Raw genomic sequence first — 24535 nt, forward strand, 5'->3', positions numbered from 1 at the left:
TACAATACTATGCGGGGCAGGAAAAGAATCCAGTGGAATCAACGCGTTATCCTGAGCAGTTGGGGTTGTCACCGGATTTGCCACCGACGGAGTGGTCACTGAACTGAACGCTCCCATATGACCAAGAGAGGTTTTGTAATTTGTGTTGACCATGTAAGGTTCAAACTTAGGACCCACCACGGTAGTAACCGACGGTCCGGCACATCTCCTTTCCCCTCCTGGCAGCACGCTGTACGATTGTACCATTCCAAAGGTAGAGTGAGCATTTACGCTAGTGACTGTTGTAGTCACAACACTCGACTGCATCGGTACATCGAAATTACTCAACCATGATTTCGAGGTTGGCTGATGCGGGGAGCAATACATTGCTGTGTCCCGTGCATCAGGCAACACTTGACTCTTTCCCGGGAGGACGTTACTTGTTTCTGGGAGAATTTTCCCTGGAGAATCGCCATCAGGAAAAGGATAGGAGATATCAGACTTGGCGATTTGCAATTTAGTAATATTCCCCTTAATACTGTCTACTTCGGTTTGAATTCGACTAATTCTTTGATCAACCGACTCTAGTTTAGTTTCTATTGATAGGTCGGATATTACAACATTCAATCTACTTATTTCAGCCTGCTGCTGTTCAACTTTTTGTTCGATGTCACCAAATCTTTTGTTCGTACTCTCAAACCTTACATCTATTTCGTTTAATTTTTTATTTGTTTCGTCTCTGAGCTGCTCGGTAGACTGTTGGGCCCGGTATCTAACCTGCTCTAGTTCCGTAGACGTTTGCTCTTTCAATTTGCTCATCGAAGAAGCAAAGTCTAAACAAATCTGGTCAAATTTATTGTTTAATACCTCGAATCGAGCATCGGTCTCTCGTTTCGAGGTATCAAACTTTTCATTTATTTCACGTCTCATTTCTGCATTCTCACGCCTCATTTCTGTATTCTCACGTCTCAGATCTGCACCATTCTGTTCTATTTTAACTTCCATGTTAGAAAATTTTTCATTCATCATTTCCATCATCTGGCGAATTAATGCAGACGTGTCAGACCCTCCAGATGACATTCCTTCCTTCGGGTTTGCCGTCTGATCCCGAGAATCATTGTGATTTCTATTCTTTTCCTCATCATCGAGGTCAGATATCTCCGCTGGAGATATTTGGCCTCGGTCCTTTTCACAATCCTCACAATATTTTATTATTTCGCCGGTTTGAGCTTTTTCTGCATTTTCAGCAGTATCGTCCAAATTGGAGCAAGCAAAGTGGATCCATTTTAGTCCACAACCGGTACATCTTATAAGTCTCCGCGGGGCGCGAGATCTTTTCTCTTTTTCGTCTAACGTGCATTGAGTGCACGTGACTTCACACTCGTCCTGTGATACAACAACCTTTTTTGTTGCCATAGCTTCGAGACACTTTACACTTTACAAAAGACAAGATATATATATATCAAAAATACACATATACTATAAGATACTTATTCGCTATCCAGACAAGTATTATTCATAAATTAAAGGACTCCCATTCTCTTTCCTTCCTTGAAACCCTTCTAGCGTTTAGTTCTATTTTAGAAAAATTTTGACACTCCTTCTCTTTTTCCCCCTTAGAAAAGGAAACAAAAATGACAAAGTAGCCAACGACTCAACTTGTTTCACTTGACTATAAAATTTCTCGTATTAATTTCAATGTTGTAATCAATTCAACATGCCTTCAACCTCACTCTTTGACATTCTTAAAAAAAATTTCAAATCTATCGGTCGCCATTTAAACGGAGATCCGTTGCCATGGGAACAAACGTTGCCATGACAAACATTCTTGTCGCGGTTCACCAATTCAAACTAATTGGCATGATAACTGGTATTATTCAATAAGCATTTTCAGATCCGTTACCACAGTAAACATGGTTACCATGGCAACAATCTTGTCACGTGTCGCCATTCTAAAACTGAAAATAAGGGGGCCGTTGCCACAGCAACCACTGTTGCCATAACAACGAATCCTGTCACCGCTCGTCAATCTAAAACTGATTGAGGAAAAAGGAAGCTGCAACAAATGTGATGCACAGAATAAGTCGTGAGTGGGAACCCTTCACCCCTGGTGGGGATGTTCATGAAGCTATCAGCTTATGCCTAATTATATTGGAATATAATTTCCATTTCTTAATTTCTTAATTTCGAACATACTAGGTTCGATCGAAAAGAGAAAACCTTTTATCGGACTTCTAAAGAAAATAAAATCAAATAAATACATGACCGTGTTTATTACATATAGAATTCCCAGTCACGACCCCCCTTTCAGTTTTATTAAAAAGAAATTAGAAGAAGGAGAAGAAGATGAAGAAAAGAAAAAGAAGATAGAAGAGGAAAGATGTTAAGTAAGAAGGTGACAAAGGGGAAGCTGTTACTAGATATTTTGAGGAATATGGTAAAGGAAAGTGAATAATTATCTAATTGTGATCGTTTCCAATAGCTATTGGGTAAATGTCTGGTATTAGGGTGATCAAAGGTAGACACATGTTAACCCATACATCCCCGATCTAGATCCATCTGACCCCAACTACCGAATTATCCCAATCTAGCTCGGAGATAGATGAGAAAGTTTAATTTTACCGTTTATTCAATATTTCCAGAAGTTTTAGACTAATATTCAATATTTGAAAAATGAACGACGCAGTTGATGGCATGTTAGAAACGACCACAGAAAAAAAAAATCAGAGTATCACATATGTGTCGAAGATTTTGACTTTCACAGTTCTCTCATGATGATCATTCGTTCAGGCTACTTCAGTCCTTTTTACTTCCTTCATAGAGCCAACTTAAGTTAGTATTAACATTCAATGAGTTCAATTGATAACTACCAATAATTATAATAAATTACACATGTATGACAAGATAATTGGTGCACTTAATACTAAACCTACATTTCACTCACACACACATTCATACAGGACAATGTATACTTCGGGTTGTATTTGGTTGAATTAAACTAACCTAACTACAATGCTATAGACATTTATTACATTTCAATAGAAGAAGATTTAGTTTGACATAACAGAACAAAAAATTTAATACATGAAAAAAAATGTTTCATAAACATGCACAGAAATTCGCTACTTGCAACAAGATCAAATAACACATTTCACTTTTATATATATATATATTAAAAGTTGAATTACATGAAAAAGAATTAAACCAAAGACGAAACAAGAAAAAAGAAGAAAAAAAAACTTCAAGGGTCGAGATATATTTAAAATTCAGTGCAATGAATACATATCGTTGCAGGCAAAAGAGAAAAAAATAATTGGTTAATCATTCAAAAAAAAAACACTTTAGTAATATTTTATTGAGTCTTTGTCTCAATAGGAGACATATCGACAGTTTTATGAGTCTTCGTTTTTACGTCGATAATAGCTCCTTTTTTTTTCTTTTAACTCTCTTTAGGCACTGTGGTTTGTGTCCATGAGAGTATTCAATTGGTTTTGTTTTAACTATAGACAACTAATTGCTTCATATCACATATACGTTTATATTTTTCATTTTGTCACTCGACGCACTTGATCTAAAATTTCAAAGTTTGTTAATATTAAAGAAAAATTATCAAATCCAGTCACAGATATTGGGAACATATTTCCATATTCCGGTATTCACATTAACTTATTAAACAGATTTCAGTTCGTTGAATTTAAGATCACTAATTTTTTTCCTAGTATAGATCTTGTAGTCAAAAGATTCTAAATATTGAATAGTTTGGTTTCCGATCGTAGGGGAAGGATTTGTTTCATGGTTTACTGATGGAAAGATTCGTTGGAGGGGCGCACTGTTTCGTAGGTTGCTAATTTCACTCGCAAAGTAAATTTGGGTAAGGATTAGGGTTATTCTTATTTATCTTACGACCCGCTACTTGTTTTATTCACATGCAGTAGTTAACATTATATTCCACTTTAATAGTTACAAAAATTAATAACAACTCAACAAAAAGTAATTTATGACAATTTACGCGGGAATACTATATATCACAAATAGTTAGTTAATACCGGGTGTCAAAAATCTATGGCAACCTAACAAGACCAGGGTAAATATCGAGCCCATTACATACATACTCGTATATATATATATATATATATATATATATATATGTATTCATATTAATCAATACAATAAATTTCACTTTAATATCTATCTTAATATTTCATCGACGTTTAAATTCTACATCACCGTTCATATTCGACAAGTATTCATATTTTATAAATATTTATATTTATTTGGCTCAAAGACAAAACAAAAAACCCTGACTATCAAAATTCACTTTTTTCCTTCATAAGGTTGCAACATTGTATTTCATATGAATAAACCCGATAATCAATAATCATTTTCAATTTACTAAAGATCCGCGTATATATACAAAAAAAAATAGCTGGTGTTATTTAATGAGTTGACATAAGAGGTGGAAAATGCAACAAATAGAGCAGGCACGTAACTTTTAAAACTATGTAAGTACATATATAGATGTATATACAAAAAAAATCAATGTTATTCGAAACTAGTGGGCCCAAACTATTAATACATACACACTATATGACCAATCAATAGAAATAAAAACCAGAAATCAGTAATCAATTGATATAAGTTGTATGATCAATGAATAACAAAGGTTTCTAGGAATCTGAAAGCATAGTGTACCTTCTCGTCAATTTCCCCCGTGGTGGATTGAATATCGCGAAAATGGTCCTGAGTTGTGCTGCAATACCTCCACGAATTGCATCCCTCGATGTCTCAGTTAGTACATACGATCGAAATAAGTGAAATGAATATTGTATGTTTTATGAGTTTCAGAAACCGGGGGGGGGGCAAGGTTGAAAAATTAAAAAAAAAAATCTCTAAGTAATGAAGACACAGAGAGAGATAGAAAAGAAAGAAGACGAAGAATAGGGGCGCCAAAGACTTAAGTGAGAAATAACTAACGCTACAAAGACAGAAGTCGAATTTCACTCTCAACAAATCCTTAGCCAAAATATTATTAAAATGCCAAAAGGGTGGTCTACTCAAATACGTAGACTCAAGGAGCGCCCTGCTGCCAAGGAGCAAGTCTGTGTCTTGTAAATAATAACTTCACAAGTTATTGCTTGTAAAATTATTATCTAGTAACCGTATCCGGCCCAAACCAACAGGGTCCCGGAAATCGTCCGGAAGGTTAGAGACGGCGTTAATTTAGAATTTCAAAAGAGAAAAAAAAAATCATCCGACCACTTGGAAACTAGAAGATTCCAGAATAGTAATGAAATTAGAGTAATAGCTAAGATATCCCTAATGAGAATTTGCCAAAATAAAAAAAAATTAAATAAACTGAATTTTGGATCGGTGATTTCAATAACCAAAACATCACCGATAGCTACCCTGCGCAGACACGCCACAGTCTGGGATGTCGTTAATTTCCCTCATCTAATTAAACTAAGAAAAGAAATGAAAATACTTAAAGGGACTAGGGGTCGACATCCGGGTACGCGATAACATAAATATTAATTTAGTAGCAGTTAGTTTAATCGGATAGTCCGAACTGAGTTATATGAACACTGCACAATAAATAAATAAGGTAAGCAACGAAAAAAAAAAATCTCGGAGAGGCTATGAATGCTAAAGGTACAAATGACCGAAACCTGTACTTTTCGATGATCACAGGATATAGCAGTTGGTTTTCTTAATTATCATTTCTGTCATCCTTTAGAAGTAATTCCCACATGATACTACTCTATCTATTGAAAGGCTTAAGATCTGGGGCTGTTGTTAGGAGGTACATAAATGCAAAGTAACACACAATTCCCAACTATAATTTACTATCCAAGTAGCAAACTCGGTTGGATGAATGCACTGGTGTGGAAGTCAAAACGCGAGAGATTTTTTTTTCTTTCTTTCTTCGTAAACATATTCATATTTTCACTATATAAAATTCACTAGGCCTATCCATTTAAATATAGGGGTCATCATCTCATTCGTATTATATATCATATTATTAACATATCATTACATTCATTCATTATCTACTAATTTTCGCACGAAGTAATATTTTATAAACACCCTATTTCGTACATTTTACACGCAGGCCATACACATATTTACATTACGCAGTAATAAATATATATATATATATAACTATCACAATCTATCACGCTCAAACCACCACACGATCACATTCATCGAACCACGTACTCTTTATTTCGAAGCACCCAAATTGTATTTACCTTGCAGGTTTAAAAAAAAAATCATACATGTATTTACGGAAAGTTAAATTGTCAATGGTTAATCTATTTCTGATTTGTTGATAAAACTGAAGCAACAATGGAATTTTCTACAGCCACGGGAAAAGAGAATTTAATACTACATTTTCAAACAAACAGTAACAGCATATGGGCTTTACTTCTATTAAGGAAATAGGTGTTCTTTATTTCAGCGGATTATTCATTAACTACTGGACCTAGCAAGCTGAAATTTTCAGTACAGTAAGATCTCATGCTATTTTATACGAAGGTATACTCATCCGAACCGAAAACCATGTCCACGGGAAGTAATTTGAGAATAACTGTCCAAAATCAAACAATCTAAATCACTAAGTCATGCGATGTCGTACTGTCAACAAACAATTGACTACCGAAAACTGACGCTATGGCGCTGTAGTGGAGGCATAATTTACCGTGTACTGAAATGTATACTTGTACTCATTAATCAGAAATTTAATATTTACTCTGGTTTATTTATGTTAGAAAAATGGTACTAAATTAAAGCATATTTATACACTGTTCAAATCGAAAATTCACACACTCACACAAAACTACTAACTACATACACCACTGTTAGTACTATACATAAAGACAACTAACTAAACTAAACATGCACCATTTAGTTACATGCATGTTGACGAAAATAACCTAACACATTAGATTTAAAATACATTACTCCCTCGTCGATATATACAGTCGGCTCTATTTAATTTAAAGGGGGTCACAAATGAGAAAGGTAACACTAGGTCTAATTGACCTGACCAATTGTTTACATAATGATTGCCAAAAATTGATGCCCTGGGGGCACCTTAACGAGGTTTATGGAGGGACCCTTCCCCTGAAAGGGGAAAAGGCCCTAAAACGAACAATAACTAACCCATTCCCCCGCTAGAACTGGTTCAATTTGGAAAAGGGGATAGGAGCCCTTTTAAGCTAACTTAAGCTGCCATTATGATTATTCACTTTACAACCATCAAACCTACGTACATGCGATTACTGAATAAATAATAAAAAGTCACTTCTACTTAATACACGAACAACATGCACTAACAGGTCGTAATTTCCCTAATCCCTACTTGAGTTTGAAATAAAAAAAAAGTAAAGTCACTCTTTCACTGTTGTCTATTCTCGATAGGCAGCAAACATGGCTTCCTAGTAAACAGAACTGGAATTTGTTATTTCACTGAATTGCAGCTTCTTTACCAAAATTTGTGGATTTTCCGGGCTCCTATTCCGTTGTAAATCTTTAACTATTGAATTACATTATATGTTACCTTAGTTGTCCTTGGAAATTGGAATTCTTCCCGAAAAATATGTAGCACAAAATTCACAAGCTGCTCCTTGTAAGGTGTCTTCGATTGTTCTGATAATATTGCGCCGAAAAAGCCAGAGGTAGGAGAATTCCTCCAATCAGAACGAAAACTTTAGCCGCGGAAATTACAAAGCAAATAGAAATTTGGCAAATCCAGATATAACCGGATCTGAAAGCGACTATGGACTAGTGAGAGGGGGTGAGGGAAAGATTAGGTACCTGGCCAAAATCTACATTGGTCTGAAATTAAGAAAATTTATATCCAATGACAGAACTATGTTTCGGTATGACGTCAGAATGGTAAACCTTGTAACTATTCGACTTATATATCCGAAAATGGGATTTACACTTAATCAAAATATAAATAAAATATATTATTCAGTGGGAATATGGTTACTAATGAAACCTTTGGATTCATTATATTTAATTCGAAGTAAAGAGAGTAAATAAATTGTGTAACTAAACCGAAATTGAATTAAAAAAAATTACTAGGTACAGGGTGCGTAAAAAAAATTGCCATTACTTTCAACTGTAATGGTACATTACACGTCTTCGCCATTCACAGTGTGTTTCCATTCACAAAAATTACAGTGTTGCCAGAATAACATTTTTCCCTTGACTGCCAAGGTGATTTGAGGGTACTGGTCCCAAGAGGCCATAAATTTCTTCTTACCTTTGGCTCGATTATGGATAGTTATATCACATTTTTGTCGCGATATTTTTTCTCCCGAAAATGTACCAATGGGAGCCGAGCACCATATGTGATGATTATTGTCTCTCACAGTAATTTGTGACAATGAGCATCATATATGATGCTCAAGAACCTGGACAGGTTAGTAATTTGTGATACCAAACATGAGCATCATATATGGTGCTCATGACCCCATAGAGAAATAACGTGAGCACTACATATGCTCATGGCAGTCAACCTGTTAAGGCATACTGTATACTGGAGAAACGAATTCAACTGCATTTGATTACGTATCATGTTGTTTTAGAATCCTGTGAACCAGGCCCGTGCTGACCCACCGGGACACCGGGACATGTCCCGGTGCGCCCTCCGAAACATCACATTATAAATAAAGGTACAAGTTTTTTTTTTTTAGTGAACTTTCTACATAAGGCGCCCTTGTGAAACCACATGAAAGATAAACGGTTTTCTTTATTCTTCTGTGTGGCACAGTTAAGTACAATGAATACATACTGTTACTGTTGGTAAAGGACCCGTGAAGGATACAGTGCGCCCTTTACGTAAGGCGCCTTTCCAAAAACCCATCCAAGATAAATAGTTTTATTTATTCTTCTGTATGGCACAGTTCGGTACAATGAATACATTCTGTTACAGTTGGTAAAGAACCCGTGAAGGGTACAGTGCGCCCTTATAAAAATCATTATAAATAATTTATATATCATATTATAAATATTATTTTTGAAAAAAAATTCTCTATATCCTTTGTATTATACACTCATAAAGTTCCTATTGGCAGAGAACAGGTAAAGAGTGCAATCACTTTTCAAAAAAATATGTATAAAACCAATAAAGCAATTAACATGTAGGTCTATTTGGTAAGACAATATACAAGTTATTCGTGCTACTATTCATTTATTGCCAAAAAAAAAAAAAAAAAACTTTCAGAAGCTAAGCGTAATTGATATAATGCAGTTTAAACAATTAATGTTTTTTAAAAGCTCTTTATTTACAAATTTGTTCCTGTGTGTTTTAGAGTAGTGTTCGAATATTCAGTGCCTATTGTATTTTCAAAATATAGCTATATTAATTTATAGATATATTAGTTTACATATTTATCTTCATTTTGTATGACAAAGAGTTTATTACAAGAACTAAAAAGTGTTTCTCTAATAAAGACGTTTTCACAGTTTAGCTGTTTATGTTACTAAACAAATTTGTTAATCAGGGGTAAAAGTGGATCTGAAAAGGTATGGGGACGGATGATGTCACGCCGTTCCCCGTGCCTATCTTTTCCTATTGTATTTTTTTTTTTTTTTTTACGAAGTGGGGGGAAAGGAAGTAGTAATATTCCATGCTGATCCCAAATAAAATGACCATCACTTTGCTCGCTCAGAGTTGAACACGGACTTCCCTTGGTGGTGATACGACGGCACGCTTTTATTGGTTTGGCTAGGTCTTCCCTGGTTTTCTTCACTCCCAGTAGGCGAAGACAGGGATGGTATCTTCTAGAAAGTCAGAGCCAGTTTCTTCCCAAACCCTAGACTCGCCCAATAGACCGATCTGACCCTGGAGTTGGAAGTCCGAACCTTTCCTTGAGTCGTTCCTTTGCATAAATACAGGGTGTCCAATATACAATGCAACCCGGAGTTTGGGATAGTAGAACTTTTGAACCTGAAGTGATACACAAATAATGATTATACCAAAATGAAGCTTTGTTCATGCGTATATTTTTAAACTAGGAAGCAACGATTGAAGTACACTAGGAACCTCACAGTGTTGCAAGATGTAACCGAAGATAAATCATGTTTTTTTGCAAAACCTGTAAATTGACTCGTAACTTATACGTATGGATGTTCTGTCGTTAGTTTTGAGTTTGGTTAGTCGGAGTAGCTTGGAAACTATGGATCAGAAAAAAGAATTTTTCATTTCCACCGACAACTAATCGGATGAGGCCTCTGTAAGGGGGAAGTAGCCAAATTGTAGTTTTCATAAATTAATACTCTGAATTGGCAACCCTGCTGATGTTTCAGTGCATCAAAAGGTGTGTTAAGGATATGTCTACATTATGCAATTCCTGAAAACAATGAAAAACAAACTTTGAAATTATCACGATAAAACTTTTACTTAAATGCACCCGGCAACACGGCTACTATCAGAAATGAATTACCAGCTCTACAGCAGATGCTAGAAGTGTTCCCTGTTTTGATTCAAACACTGGCTCAAACGTTTCACCAGATTGGCAGCAACTTTGCAAAGATTAGAAGTGTTAATGTTCTCAATGGCACTGCGAATGTTCGTTTCCAGGTCTTGAATAGTTCGAGAATTGTTCTTGTATACCCCTTCCTTTAAGTAGCCCCATAGAAATAAAGAGCAGTGTTGCCGGGTGCACGTAAGTAAAAGTGTTATCATGATAATTTCAAAGTTTCTTTTTAATTATTTTCAGGAAATGCATAACGTAGATAGATCCGTAATACATCTTTCGATGCACTGAAGCATCAGCAATGTTGACAATTCAGAGTGTTAATCTTTTTTCTGATCCATAATTTCCAAGCTACTCCAACGAAACAAATTGAAAATTAACGACAGAATATCCATACGTATAAGTTATGAGTCAATTTACAGGTTTTGCAAAAAAAAAAAAAAAAAAAATACACCTTCGGTTACGTCTGGCAACACTGTGTGATTCCTAGTGTACTTCAATCGTTGTTTCCTAGTTCAAAAATATATGCATAAACAAAGCTTCATTTTGGTATAACCATTATTTGTGTATCACTTCAGGTTCGAAAGTTCTACTACCCCAAACTCTGGGTTGCGTTGTATATTGAATACTCTGTACATAAAGAAAGAAAGAATTAGCAATAGAATACATTGCTTTAATAACTCAAAACAAAATGACGACCATTGTCGTACCAATTGCTACAATGATAACCTAATGTTATAAGTTTTCTACAAAGGTAAAAATGTAAACCTTGGAAAGTCATAAGAAAATATCACATTTAACACTGTAGCACTAACAAAAGCTTGTGAAAGATAGAAACATGTTCACAAAAGGTGTCGGCCTCCTGGAAAACAACGCATCCATTCACAGCTCGAATCTTGGCCACACAAATGCACAACCCTGGGTATGAAATCCATCATTCTTCGCGTTTTCTCTTTACCGAACACCATCTTCATTCCACCTCTTCCAAACCATGCAGTCACTGCCTAGTTGCAAGTACTTCTGCGATGTTGCCATGCTACTTTCTGAGGTGCAGGAATGGATTTTGGACCACTACACCTTACTTCACGTTCGGATCTATAACACAGCAACGGTACAGAGTAATGAGCTGTACATTATCACATCACCTACAAAGATACGTAGGATTACACACGTAAAATTTCATCGTTCTACGGAATGTGGAAGTGGGTCAATGTGAAACTTTCTCGAGCACCTCTATTTAGCCGGCAAATTTCAAAGAAATCACACATATGCAAATTACTCAGAAACTATTGATTTGCGAACCCCGGTTCATATAGGTGAAAATGTTCCAAAGTACTTGTAGAATATCCCCTTGCAAGGAATGCATCGAATTAGCAGTCGCCCTATATATATATGTAATACGTATTCACGTTTGTATGGGCGCCCTTTTGGTAGACTTGTGCACCGCCCTCTTTAGTATCCCAGCACGGGCCTGCTGTGAACTACTTTTTAAATAACATTATTATTTAATTTTAATAACTGTACGTTAAAACTATTTTGTTTATTACAAACTTAAATATAACTATTATTTAAAAACTAGTTCGTAGGATTCCAAGACATCATGATACGTAATCAAAAGCAGTTGATTTCGTTCCTCTAGTCGCTGCATTAACTTAGATTTTGGGGGAAATATTATTATGGCAGCACTGTAATTTCTATGGATGGCAACACAGAAAATTCTTCAGGTTCATATTTCCTGTTGTAGAATAACATTATCTATGATTATGGTAAGTTGCATTTCGTTATCTCCTTTCACTTATGAAAAACAAGCAAAAGAAAAATGGTATTTTTCTTTATTATTTTTAGTATATCAGGCTCTTGAGAAAGGAATAGAGAGAGTTAAAAACATTCTTTTTGTTCAAATTGATTACTTATATACGGTACCAACCTTTGTTAGTTATTAATTATTTTATTTTATTTATCAGGAGTTCAATGGCGAAGTTGGTAACCTATTTGCTGGTTTATTTTCCAAAATTGAGGTATAGACGTGACATTTTGTTTGGAGATATGGAAATGTTAGGTAAGATAAAGAACATTCGTTTATATTTACATTCAAAATTTAAAAAAAAAAAAAATCAATTGTTCTGATAGTTATTCTTAAAGGTAGATGAAAATCTGGTAACTTCCGACAATTCTTTAAAATTTAATTTAAAAAATCAGTGATAAGAAATCTAAATTATGGCGTCATCACATAATACATTTAGTAAGGGATAAGTATCTACTTCAGAGTAAAGCGTTTCTAAGCAAAACATTTTAGTCTTACCGACCCTAAAAGCTACAAAATAAAAGAAAGAAAGAAAGAAATACTAGCGAGAGAAAATAGGCTACCATTACTCAAATTGGTACTTTCCAAAAAATTTCAATTTAGTCTGACATTATTATCATACATAGGGAAAAGGTGGGTAAAGCGGCCACCCTACGGAATTCTAATTTTTTCAATCCTATAGAAACATGCTAGCAAGTTAGTAAAAGTTGTATAATGTACTTCCCTCCTTAAGTTTTACGGTATATTTAAATGAACCTGTTTTGAAGAAGCTTTACGGAGTAATTATTGATGATTTCAAGTCACATAAAATGTCCACTTGACCCGATCTAGTCGGGCAAAGTGGACACGCTTCGCCACAATGTCTGGTGCTTATGGGATATCGTTCGCGGTGCCATGATCTGGTGGGAGAATTTATGGACTACAATTGACTTGTTAATTAGGGGTTTAAAGTGCATCTTTACATCCAATAGTCATCTATTTAGAGCCCACCTAATCTGAAAGACTTTCAGAAATTGTTATTATAGTAATTGCCTGTAGTCATAAGAAAGTTAGCTACTACCAGTGGCGTATTTAGGAGGAGGCTTCCGGGCTTAAGCCCCCCCCCGAAATGTTACTTACCATAGTAAAGTATATGAAATATCTTGCTGAATTTTCACATTTTCAGGCAAAGCCCCCTCCGAAAGTTAGCAACCCCCCCGAAACAAAATCGTAAATACGCAACTGGCTAATACTGAATACAAATAGAAGCTACCAAAATCCCCACCTTTCAAAATAGCCAAATGCATTTATTTGTTAACAGAACAAAATGGCTTAATAATTTCTATATTATTTCGATCAAGAATACCGATATAGACCTAAGTCTATATGAGCGTACCTAGCATTGCAAGTATATAATAAGTGAAACGCTGTTTCAATATTAAAATATTAAGTCTAATTTATGACATAATTTAGCAATATTTGGATCAATTGGAAGCGTCGGGCAAAGTGATCACAGGAACAGTGAGATGGGCACTTTATCCGTTTCTGCTTCTGACCACTTTGCCTGATTGCACGCCATACTGAACATTTTCTTTTTCGCTCTGAACAACAAAACACAAACACTACGAAATAATAGAAAAATTATTAAGAAGCATCACACTTGATAATAAAAATATTATATAGTCATCAAGTTCTATTGGGTGCTTGAATTAATTCCCGCTGTTTTGAAACCAATGATAAATTATCATTCCACAAGAACAGAACAATTTCTTCTACTGGAAGTACTGTACCTCTGCAGCTACAACCTTTTCCCACTTTTCGGGTAACAAATCTATTCCGCGTTTTGGACAGTTTATCTTCGGCAGTTCTGAAGTGTTGGTCAGAAAGGTCATGCTGCATGGATCGGAACAAATGGTAGTTGGAAGGGCCGACGTCTGGTGAATATGGAGGGTGGGGTAAGACATCCCATCGCAATCCCTCTAAGGTTTCTTTCTTTACATTTGCAACTTGTGGTATGGCATTGTCACGCAGCAGAATAACTTTGTCATGTCTCTGGGCATACTCCAGTCGTTTTTCTTGAAGTGCTTAATTCAGATACAGTAATTGTATTCGGTAACGATCACCATTCATCGTTTGATCCGGTGGAAGCAGCTCATAATAAACCACACCGACTTGATACCACCAAATACACAGCATAAATTTTTTCCGTGAATGTCCGTTTTTGGCATTGATGCTGATGGTTCTCCGGGCCTCACCCATGACTTTCTGCGCTTAGGATTGTCGTAATGAATCCATTTTTCATCGCCGGTTACAATGCGATGCAAAAACGACTTTCGTTTGTCTTTGAAGCAGCACTTCACAATAATGGTTAAACGCTTCGCAATATCTCTTTTCCGTCAATTCATGTGGCACCCAGTTTCTCACTTTCTGGATCATTACGATGGATTTTAAATGCTTACTAACAGTTGATTCATCAACGTTTAGAGTTTGAGACAACTGTTTAAGCGTCTGAGATTAATTTTCTTCCAGTAGTGACTCTACGTCTCCATCTTCAAACTTTTTCGGCTGACCAGGAAGCACTTTGTTGCTCAAGTCAAAATCATTGTATTTGAATCGTCAAAACCACTCTCTACACGTTGTTTCCGATAGAGATGCTCTCCATACGCCTCCACTAGCAAACGATAAATTTCAATGGCAGATTTCTTAAGATGGAAGCAGAAGAGTAGCGCTTCCCGCAAATATTGTTTTTTAGGCATAAAGCCCGCTGTATTCAAGTCACTGAAAACAAATGTTCTTTTCACTTCACTCGAAGGTCAAATAGTACTCTGATGACCCAAGGATAGCACTTCCAAATAGGTATCCTGTCACAGTCCGCTGTGCTGCAATAACACAACTACTGCCCTATGTTCATCAACAGCGAGAATTAATTCAAGCAAAATCATTGTTAAACTAATACTTACCCTTAGATCAATAATAGATGAAAACAGTTTTTTCTTCATACAAGCAAAACAACAATTGCGTCTGTTCGGTGACGCGGCACAAGTCCTAAACGGCACAAGACCTAAAAATCATTTCGCGGCACAAGTTCTAAAAGGCACTGGTCCTAAACGGCAGTGGACCTAAAAATCCCTTGTGGCGCTACCATCGCATCCGTGCCAAGAATACTGTCAATCTGTTAGTCAAAGTTTTAGATACACTGTTCCATATTACAGAACCAGATTCTAGCTTCGTTCTTACAAGTAACTTGTATAAATACATATTCTATCGTTATGAAATAATAAATAAATAAATAAATAAAGCCTATTTTTCTTTCTTGCTGTTTGCATGATAGCATTTGTGTGGTGACAAAATATTAACAACCTATCAAATGTGATTCCCAGATCTTTCTGGTTTTTTTTTTCTATTCCCACACCAAATGATGGCTTAATACCCAAAACAAACTCTTGGTCCCCCAAGTGGGGGTTAGTCTGTGTTTAATAATAACAGCAAATTAATAATGTTTATAATAGATTGTGAATCACTTTTTTAAAAATTAAACTATGTCAACATGTTAAAATAATTAAAAGAACCTAGTTAATCGTCCACTTTGTACTCGCATTTGCTTAACTGGACGAACCCAAACGTAAAGGAAAAGAGTTTTCTGCCCAAATCTCATAAGCAGTGGAAAATTTTGATATTATAGAAATTGTCCCTCCTTCCCTCTTAAAAATGTAATTTTCCGGACACTGAAACATATTTTAAACTTTTAATTAATAGTTGAAATACCGAGTTTCACGCATCCAGCTTAAGCAATCCTTCTTTACTTTACAAATATTTTCTGAATAAGTAATGGAGAATTCGAACATTAAAGAAAGTTCACCCTTTGTTCTTTCCTTTTATGTGTTGAATTTTCAGGTCTTTCTTTCTTTCTTTCTTTCTTTTCTTTTCTTTTCTTTTCTTTTCTTTCTTTCTTTTCTTTTCTTTCTTTCTTTCTTTCTTTCTTTATTTATTTATTTATTTATTTATTTATTTATTTATTTATTTATTTATTTATTTATTTATTTATTTATTTATTATTTTTTGTTTCACAGTGGGAAGTTTATATGCCAAGTTTCATTTTACTAGCTTCAGAAATTTACGAGATACACTACTCTTTTAAAAAATCTTACCCCTCCCTTTTTACGATACGTATTTCCAAAAATTCTTTCTTATATCCTGCTTTCGTAAAAAAAACGATTTTTTAAAATTAAAATTTAACGTCTCTACTTGTAGTAGTATGCCCAGAAAGTCACTTAGCTATCTTAACTCTTTTATATAAGAGTACAGAAGATAAACACAGTCAAACTTATTGAATTTCATGAACAGTTTCCGATTTCTTTTGACTTAACTCATTCGTACATTTCCCACAAGCTGTAGCTTTAAATTCACTCACTGTCAAGACCCAGGTTTCAAAAAGGTAACAAACTGAGAATATAATAATAATAATAATAATAATAATAATAATAATAATAATAATAATAATAATAATAATAATAATAATAATAATAATAATAATAATAATAATAATATATGTATTTATGTACGTGTGTAATATGTAGGCTATATATTTATTGTCTTATTGAAGCTTTCGTAATTTGGAAATATACCTTTGGTTTGCTTTTAATATGTTAAAACGCCTACTTCCCTTGAAATGTTTGCAGGCTACACCCCTAAATGACTATGTATTGGTTTCTTCAAACGTATTATGTTGCATATTACATTAGTAATTTAGCGTTATTTGTTGATTCTTTTCTGGCGTATACATATCAACTCTATCAAAACACACTGTGAAATATAGTAACTGCCTGCGTTCTTAATATACATAATCGGTATTTAGTGTTCACTTGTGAAATATGTAGTGGGCTTTTGTCCTAATTAAGCAAATTTTGGAAAGTTAGAATGGGCTTTGTCCTACTCTTAATAAAATACACTCCACAGAATATATATATATATATATATATATATATATATATATATATATATATATATATATATATATATATGTGTGTGTGTGTGTGTGTGTGTGTGTGTGTGCTTGGCTTCTGGTAAAATATGCTTTTTAAACATTTTTATTTAATTCTTTTTTAGGAATTGGTCATAGGATTCTCGTATCTCCATTTGAAAGAAACGAATTTCTTAATGAATTATATAATTAATTCTTAGAATGAAATAGGTTATATAATGTAATTCATGTATAACTACAGAACAGATAATTATAATAATAATTATAGTAGTGTAGGTGTTACCATTGGAATTAGCTACGTTCTTAACATTATTGCCAACTAGTTACTGCATCGTCGCAATTTCGTGTGGTGGTGGCGAATTTCAGAACTAAAGCAGGTGAATGAAAAAGGCACAAGACCTAAACGGAATAAGACCTAAACGGCACAAGACCTAAAAATTATTTCACGGCACTAGTCCTAAATGACACAACTCTTAAACGGCATTAGTCCTAAACGACACAAGACCTAAAATTTATACCTTTGGTAAGCTTTTATGTCTTGACCGCCGTTTAGGTCTTGTGCCGTTTAGGACTTGTGAATGTTACCCGTCTGGTCTCTTTGTCGTCTACGATGGCAACTAGCGCAACTGATTGAGCTTACTTGCGATAGGTGTCAGGTATATACAGGCGAGAAAGGTGTCGATGACCACTTTACCCGCTCTGACCACTTTATACACCTTTCCCCTACATATTGCTCCATACATATTTTAGGATTTTTATAAAAGATATATTTATAATGTTCTTCCTTGTTTCTTAATATAAGATTAGTACACAATTAGAAAGGATTTTCCTAACGGAAGATAGAGTAAGTTCTTCCGGCTTTACTTTTTTCAGTTTCCTTTGGAAGCACAGCCAGCCTGTTCTTTGGAGGGAGTATTCTGTCCATTATAGAATTCTTCTATTTTCTCTTTCTTCGCGTAATGTGTAATGTGAGAAAATGTGCGAAAAGGAGAAAGAAAAGAAACAGGGTCCAGCAGCTTCCTTGTCAAAGGCGTCAGGGGACGGAGGCTCTGCAGAAGAGATTAGAAAGGATTCACAACATGTATCGTACATCCGATGGTCGGCTGGGGCGCTTTGCATGGGTTGCTGATCCTTTTGATGCAAACGCTACACAAATGCAACAACAATTTTTAAAATACAAGTGAGTAGTCTCGAATTTCCAAAAATGGATCTCATTTTCACAATATCATTGGCATAAATTTCGCTAACAAGCGGAAGCTTATAAAACACATGTTAGGTTGAAACACATGTTAGATAGGTTTGGGTTAGTCTAGCTTACTTTATATTAGAGTAAGTTCTGTTTATGTTTACCATGATGTAAGTAATCGTGATGGAACTTTACGGAATTTAACCCATATATCGATTAATCCTACTAATTGGAACTTTAAAAATCGCAATACTTGTATTAACACGAAGGGAGCAAATAAATCATCGTATTTTTATATAATTAATGGCAATGAGAGTATATTGAGTTTGACAGATAGATAAATAAGTTATTAAATGAACATTTTATTTAACTACAGTATATATCATTATTCTTTACGAAGGAAAAGTATAAACGAGTAAAAGACACGCCATAATATATATATTACAAAAAAGAACTAAAATAACAAAACACATTCAAAATGCAACCTCTTTTAAAATAAAAATCAAAATATGTTTAAAGAAAACACTTAAAAATACGTAAAAGTTTTTTAATCTTAAAATATCTTGATAGTCATAATCTTAAAATAAACTTAAAACTGTATCTACAGTCACCGACAGAAACCAAATAACGTATTTTGTATAGAGATTACACATGAAAAATAATATTAACTATTGTGGATGACTTATCTTTTTTGCTAAATTTTAGTATTTTAATGTTTTGTGTAGCAATAAGTCATCATTATATAGTTCCAAATAGTAATAGCCAAGTTTTCCAGTTACATCAGGGGTAAAAGTGTGCGAGAACGCGGGGGGGCGTTCCCCCACCTCGACAAAATATGTACGGCGTCCCCCCAGTTCCTAAAAAATTGCAATGTACAAAGATAGGCAGGGGGAGCGGCGTGGCGTCATGCCGTTACCTACCGTCCCCCCACCTTTTCAGATCCACTTTTACCCCTGAGTTACATGTATTATATATTCTATTCTTTATATACAGGGTGTTTCAAAACAACACCGATAACGTTTGGGAGGTGACTCTTGATACCAAGATAAGACAAACAGTATAGACCAACCTGGTTGCAGAAATCCGTTATTTCGGAGTTATAGGCTGCCGTAAACATGAAAAAAATGAACTTTAAATATCCATAGCTCCAATACTATGGGATCTTCCGTAGTCGGATCAAGATTTCACTTAGGAACTAGTACATGCCCTTTCTAAAAGTACATATTTCAGAATCCTGTGGTTACTTCCGCAACAATTTTTATAGAGGTAGTTGGTGAGTACTTCAAATTACATGCCTGTAGGCAAGCTCCTTCTATAAAAATTGTTGCCTGAGCACCTTAGGATTATGAAACATGTATTTTTGGATACTAGTTTCTATATATTACAAAAAAGAACTAAAATAGCAAAACACAATCAAAATGCAACCCTCTTTATAAAATAAAAATCCAAATACATTTAAGGAAAACTCCTCCTCGAAAATCGTTATCATAAACTCATGTGTTGAACTATGTCAATGAATATGCACGGAACACATAAAGATACGTCGTTCGAAGATACCTTTTTCGAATGAATCGATTATAAGAAATAAAGCAGTTACTGTAAAATATAACTTTTTTTTGTTCCATTGCGCCTCACTTTCCCTTAGACCTACTATCCTTGTGGTTAATATTTTAAGAAGTGAAATCAAGTGAAGGAGAAGAAAGAAAATTATTATCATTATTATTTGATTCTATTTCAGGAGATATTCAATCGTAATTAAGCGGAAAAGACGACAAAGATTCTTCAGGATGCTTTTGTCTTCTTTATATATTGCGTTTAAAGAATATCTGCTGCATTCATCGCTTCACGCTTTGAAGTATTTAGGAAAACCTTTACTCCGTTGGCCTGATAAGTGAGTACATGTATAGTCTTAGTCAAAAATAAATAAATAAATAAATAAAATAAAATAAAATAAAATAAAATAAAATAAAAAATCTAGCCACCCATCTTTCGTTAATAGGTCTAGAACTCATTCTCCTAAGAGTGCATAGTGGATTTTAATACGTTGGCTTCAAATGAATATCTCAATTGACTGACTGAAGAAGATACATATTTAATTTAGTCTTTAATTTAACGTTTAACAGATATGCCCTTTAAGTAGTGGTGCTATTCAGCCGGTTCACTAGAAACGGTTGTTAAAACATTTCGAGTTCGCAGAACCGTTTCTTATACCCAGACATAACAGTAAATTTTACCCTGTTATACTCAGGAACAGTAAATTTTAATTTAACTTTTAGAAATTCTTACAGCTACAGACTTAAACATCTGATCTCTCAGAACAAGGTATAAGCGTTTATTCCTTGATCACAAATGCTCAGATATCAAGAACGAGAACTGGGTTCACACGATTGTAGTGATGAGGGTTATTTATATTTGAAACGCATATATACCATTATCAACAATTGCCGATCCGTTGCTGGATTAAGATCTTCCAATACTTTTTAATAGACATCTATCTTGGATAATTTGTTTCCAAGATATTCGTAATGCTACCTAATTTCGTCACACCACCTTGTATTAGTACCCTGTGTAGATCTTCACTTGTCACTTGTGGTATCCAGTAAAAATTTTGCTTTTGTCTAACTTGCATGTTTTTTTCGTAAGTTATGTCTATCCATCTATTCTCTTTCTTTCTCTCTCTCTCTCTCTCTATCTATTTAAAAATTAGAATAACACCACTGCCTTTAGGCAAATGATTTTGAAAGGGATTGAAGGAATGAAAATGTGAGAGGGCAGGGGCGGATCCAGGACGAACGTCTGGGGGGCGGTGGGTTGTAATATTACTACTTGGAGCTACTTTTAAGACCTCCAAACTCTGGGATGGGTTTTTTTATATATATAAAAAGGAAAGTCGATCGCCCCCTTGGATCCACCTCTGTGAGAGGGACCGGGAAAACCTCGAGAAAACCCACGGATACGATCAGCGGCGTCATTTCAGATCTTAGTTGGGGAGGGGGAGATACAAGACTCTCCACCGACATAAGATTTTTAACTTATTTCCCATTAGTGTGCAATGATTATAAAATATGTAGTTCCCAAACTCATGAAGGAAAGAAGTGCTACTCTGCCCTTCTCAAATGATGACCCTGTACATCATATAGTCCACCACCTCTCACGTCCTGCGATCGAACTAAGGAAGAGATACCCATTTGTTTGTTATAATTCCTTTTATGGGTAAGAATACAGGGATTCTCAAAGAGAGATGGAATCCGCTTTCTTTTTCTGTTTCTGTCCTTTTTTCTAAAGCAAGTTGTACATTTAATGTTAAATAACTTACTTCTTCTTAACTTCTCAAAACGCCAATGAAATAGTTCATAAATACACTCATTTTAGCTTTGGAACTTCTTGTATACAATAATTTTAAAAAAATCTGACCAAAACATATATATTATCTAATAAAAATAGCGTTACTGTTTCGGCAAAGTATCTTTGCCTTCATCAGACACATTGGGTCATTCCATGTCAAATCACCTAATTTTAAAACATGACCGTGCTTCAATGTCTCAGATTCTCCTCAATTTTTTATACATTAATGCCAAAGAAATTATGCTAAATTAATTTTTTCCGATTTTTTGGATGAGAAATGGATCAGGGAGAATTTTTTGAAAAATGTGAATTTTGCTTCAATTTTACTTTCCCCCACTCAGAATCATGGAACTAAAATTACCATAACTTACTTATTTTTGAAATTATTGGGTTCATCCAGGTGTCAAATGAAAGCTTAAGTTTTGCTCTTTCAGTAGACCCTAAGCAATCTTACAAAAAGTTACACTGTCAAACATTATTGGGTATACAAAGAAAGTTTTAGGTTTTTTTTTACAAATTGTGCCGTTGCTCAAAAGTTACAACTATGAAACTTTTGAAACTTTTTTGTACATTCATCTTAACACGTATATGGTATGGTTAAAAAATAAACAGGGTGTTTTTTTGTATTTTTGTAATTATTATTTTTTATGTGTGGAAATTTACAGTTTTAAGTTTTGTTACAAATTGCTCGTAAGTTACAACTATGAAACTTTTGAAACTTTTAATAGAATAATCTTAGCACATACTTGATATGGTTAAAAAAATAAAAAAGGTGCTTTTGGTATTTTTGTAATTATTATTTTTTTGGTATTTTACATGTATGGAAATATACAGTTTTAAGTTTTGTTACAAATTGTGTCATTGTTCTTAAGTTACAACTATGAAACTTATGAAACTTTTCAAATAGAATCATCTTAGCACATAAATGATATGGTTAAAAAATAAAAAAGGGTACTTTTCGTATTTTTGCAATTATTATTATTATTATTATTATTATTATTATTATTATTATTATTATTATTATTATTATTATTATTATTATTATTATTATTATTATTATTATTATTATTATTATTATTGTTTTAAATATTCAGAAACATACAGATTTACTATTGTTAACGGATTATGCGTTTTCTCTGAAGTAGTGATGACCAATTCCGGAATTTTTTCTTTCCGGATTCCGGAAAGTAAAATCGGAAATATTTTGAAATTCGGAAAAATTTCGATTTCGGAAAAATCTTGAATTCGAAATAAGTCCGGAAAGTGAAATTTCCGATTTCGGAAAATTTTGGCCATCCCTACTCTGAAGTGACAACTGTCAAACTTTAAAACTTTTTCAAATAATCATCTTAGTAAATATTAGGTATGCTTAAAAATGGAACTGGTGTAATGCGTAGTTTTGATATCTCCATAATATTATATCTTTGTATTTTAATTATGACTTTCAACTTTTTTCCAAATTGTACCATCGCTTACAATTTCAAACTTTTGTAACTTTTTATAGGATTAGTTTGCATTTACTAGGTATGATTAAATAACAAAAAGGCATACCTTTTTTTTTAATAATAATCTTGCGGTTTTGTAAATGAAAAATATAGGCCTATCAACGTAAGGGGTTAAGTGATTATTACAAATTCTATCAACAGAAATAAGAAATAATAGACTAATGTAGACGAAAACAATAGAAACATAGACGAAAACAATAAACATACATAGATTTACATACAAAATGTTGTGTCCTATATTTCACAGCTCATTCTTTTCATTGATGATATGATGTCTTCTTTTAATTTTGCTTTCAGTTGCGTAAGTTCGGGCTGATTGGCTTGTAAGAGATGGAACAGGAACTCCCTAGATGATATTTTCAAAAGATATCCAACAAAAGTCTTCATTTTCTGGCCAGTAGAATATAGAAGGCCCAGAGCACTCTGATGTACAAAAATAATAATTACAAAAATACCAAAATCACACTTTTTAATTTTTAACCATATCATGTATGTGCTAAAATGATTCTATAAAAAAGGTTTCAAGAGTTTCGCAGTTGTAATTTACGAGCAATGACACAATTTGTAACAAAACTTATATCTATATATTTCCGTACATGTAAAATACCAAAAAAAAAAAATAATAATTACAAAAATACCAAAAGCGCCGTTTTTATTTTTTAACCATATCATGTATGTGCTAAGATGATTCTATTTAAAAAGTTTCAAAAGTTTCATAGTTGTAACTTAAGAGCAATGACACAATTAACAAAATTTAAAATTGTATATTTCCGTACATAAAAAATAATAATTACAAAAATACAAAACACCCTCTTTATTTTTTAACCATTCAATGTGCGTGTTAAGATGAATGTACAAAAAAGTTTCAAAAGTTTCATAGTTGTAGCTTTTGAGCAACCGCACAATTTGTCAAAACCCTAGGATTTGCTTTGTATACCTATTAATGTTTGACAGTGTAATCTTTTGCAAGGTTACTTAATATCTACTGAAAGAGCAAAACTTAAGCTTTCATTTGACACCTGGATGAGCTCAATAATTTTAAAAATAAGGAAGTTATGGTAATTTAGTTACACGATGGTGAATGCCAAAAAGTGAAATTGAAGCAAAATTCACATTTTTCAAAAAAAAAAAAAAAAAATCCCCCCCGGCCCATTTCTCATCCAAAAGAAAAAAAAATCGGAAAAAAAATTTAGCATAATTTCATTGGTATTTATGTATGAAAAAATTTTGAAGAGAATCTGAGACATTGAAGCATAGTGCTCTAGGTGA

General features: G+C 34.0%; 1 protein-coding gene across 1 annotated transcript in view; it reads left to right on the plus strand.

Moving 5' to 3' along the window:
- The window catches only part of LOC145665865 (uncharacterized), a 124911-nt gene that overhangs the window by 66604 nt on the left and 33772 nt on the right, over nt 1-24535 (plus strand). Inside the window, exons 9-11 of the mRNA XM_081732978.1 lie at nt 12431-12525; nt 18104-18410; nt 20155-20307. Coding sequence (XP_081589104.1) covers nt 12431-12525; nt 18104-18410; nt 20155-20307 — 555 coding nt within the window. The remainder of the gene's footprint in view (nt 1-12430; nt 12526-18103; nt 18411-20154; nt 20308-24535) is intronic.

This window comes from Thermobia domestica, chromosome 12, assembly GCF_964235325.1.
Source record: "Thermobia domestica chromosome 12, izTheDome1.hap1.1, whole genome shotgun sequence".
Classification (NCBI taxonomy): Eukaryota; Metazoa; Arthropoda; class Insecta; order Zygentoma; family Lepismatidae; genus Thermobia; species Thermobia domestica.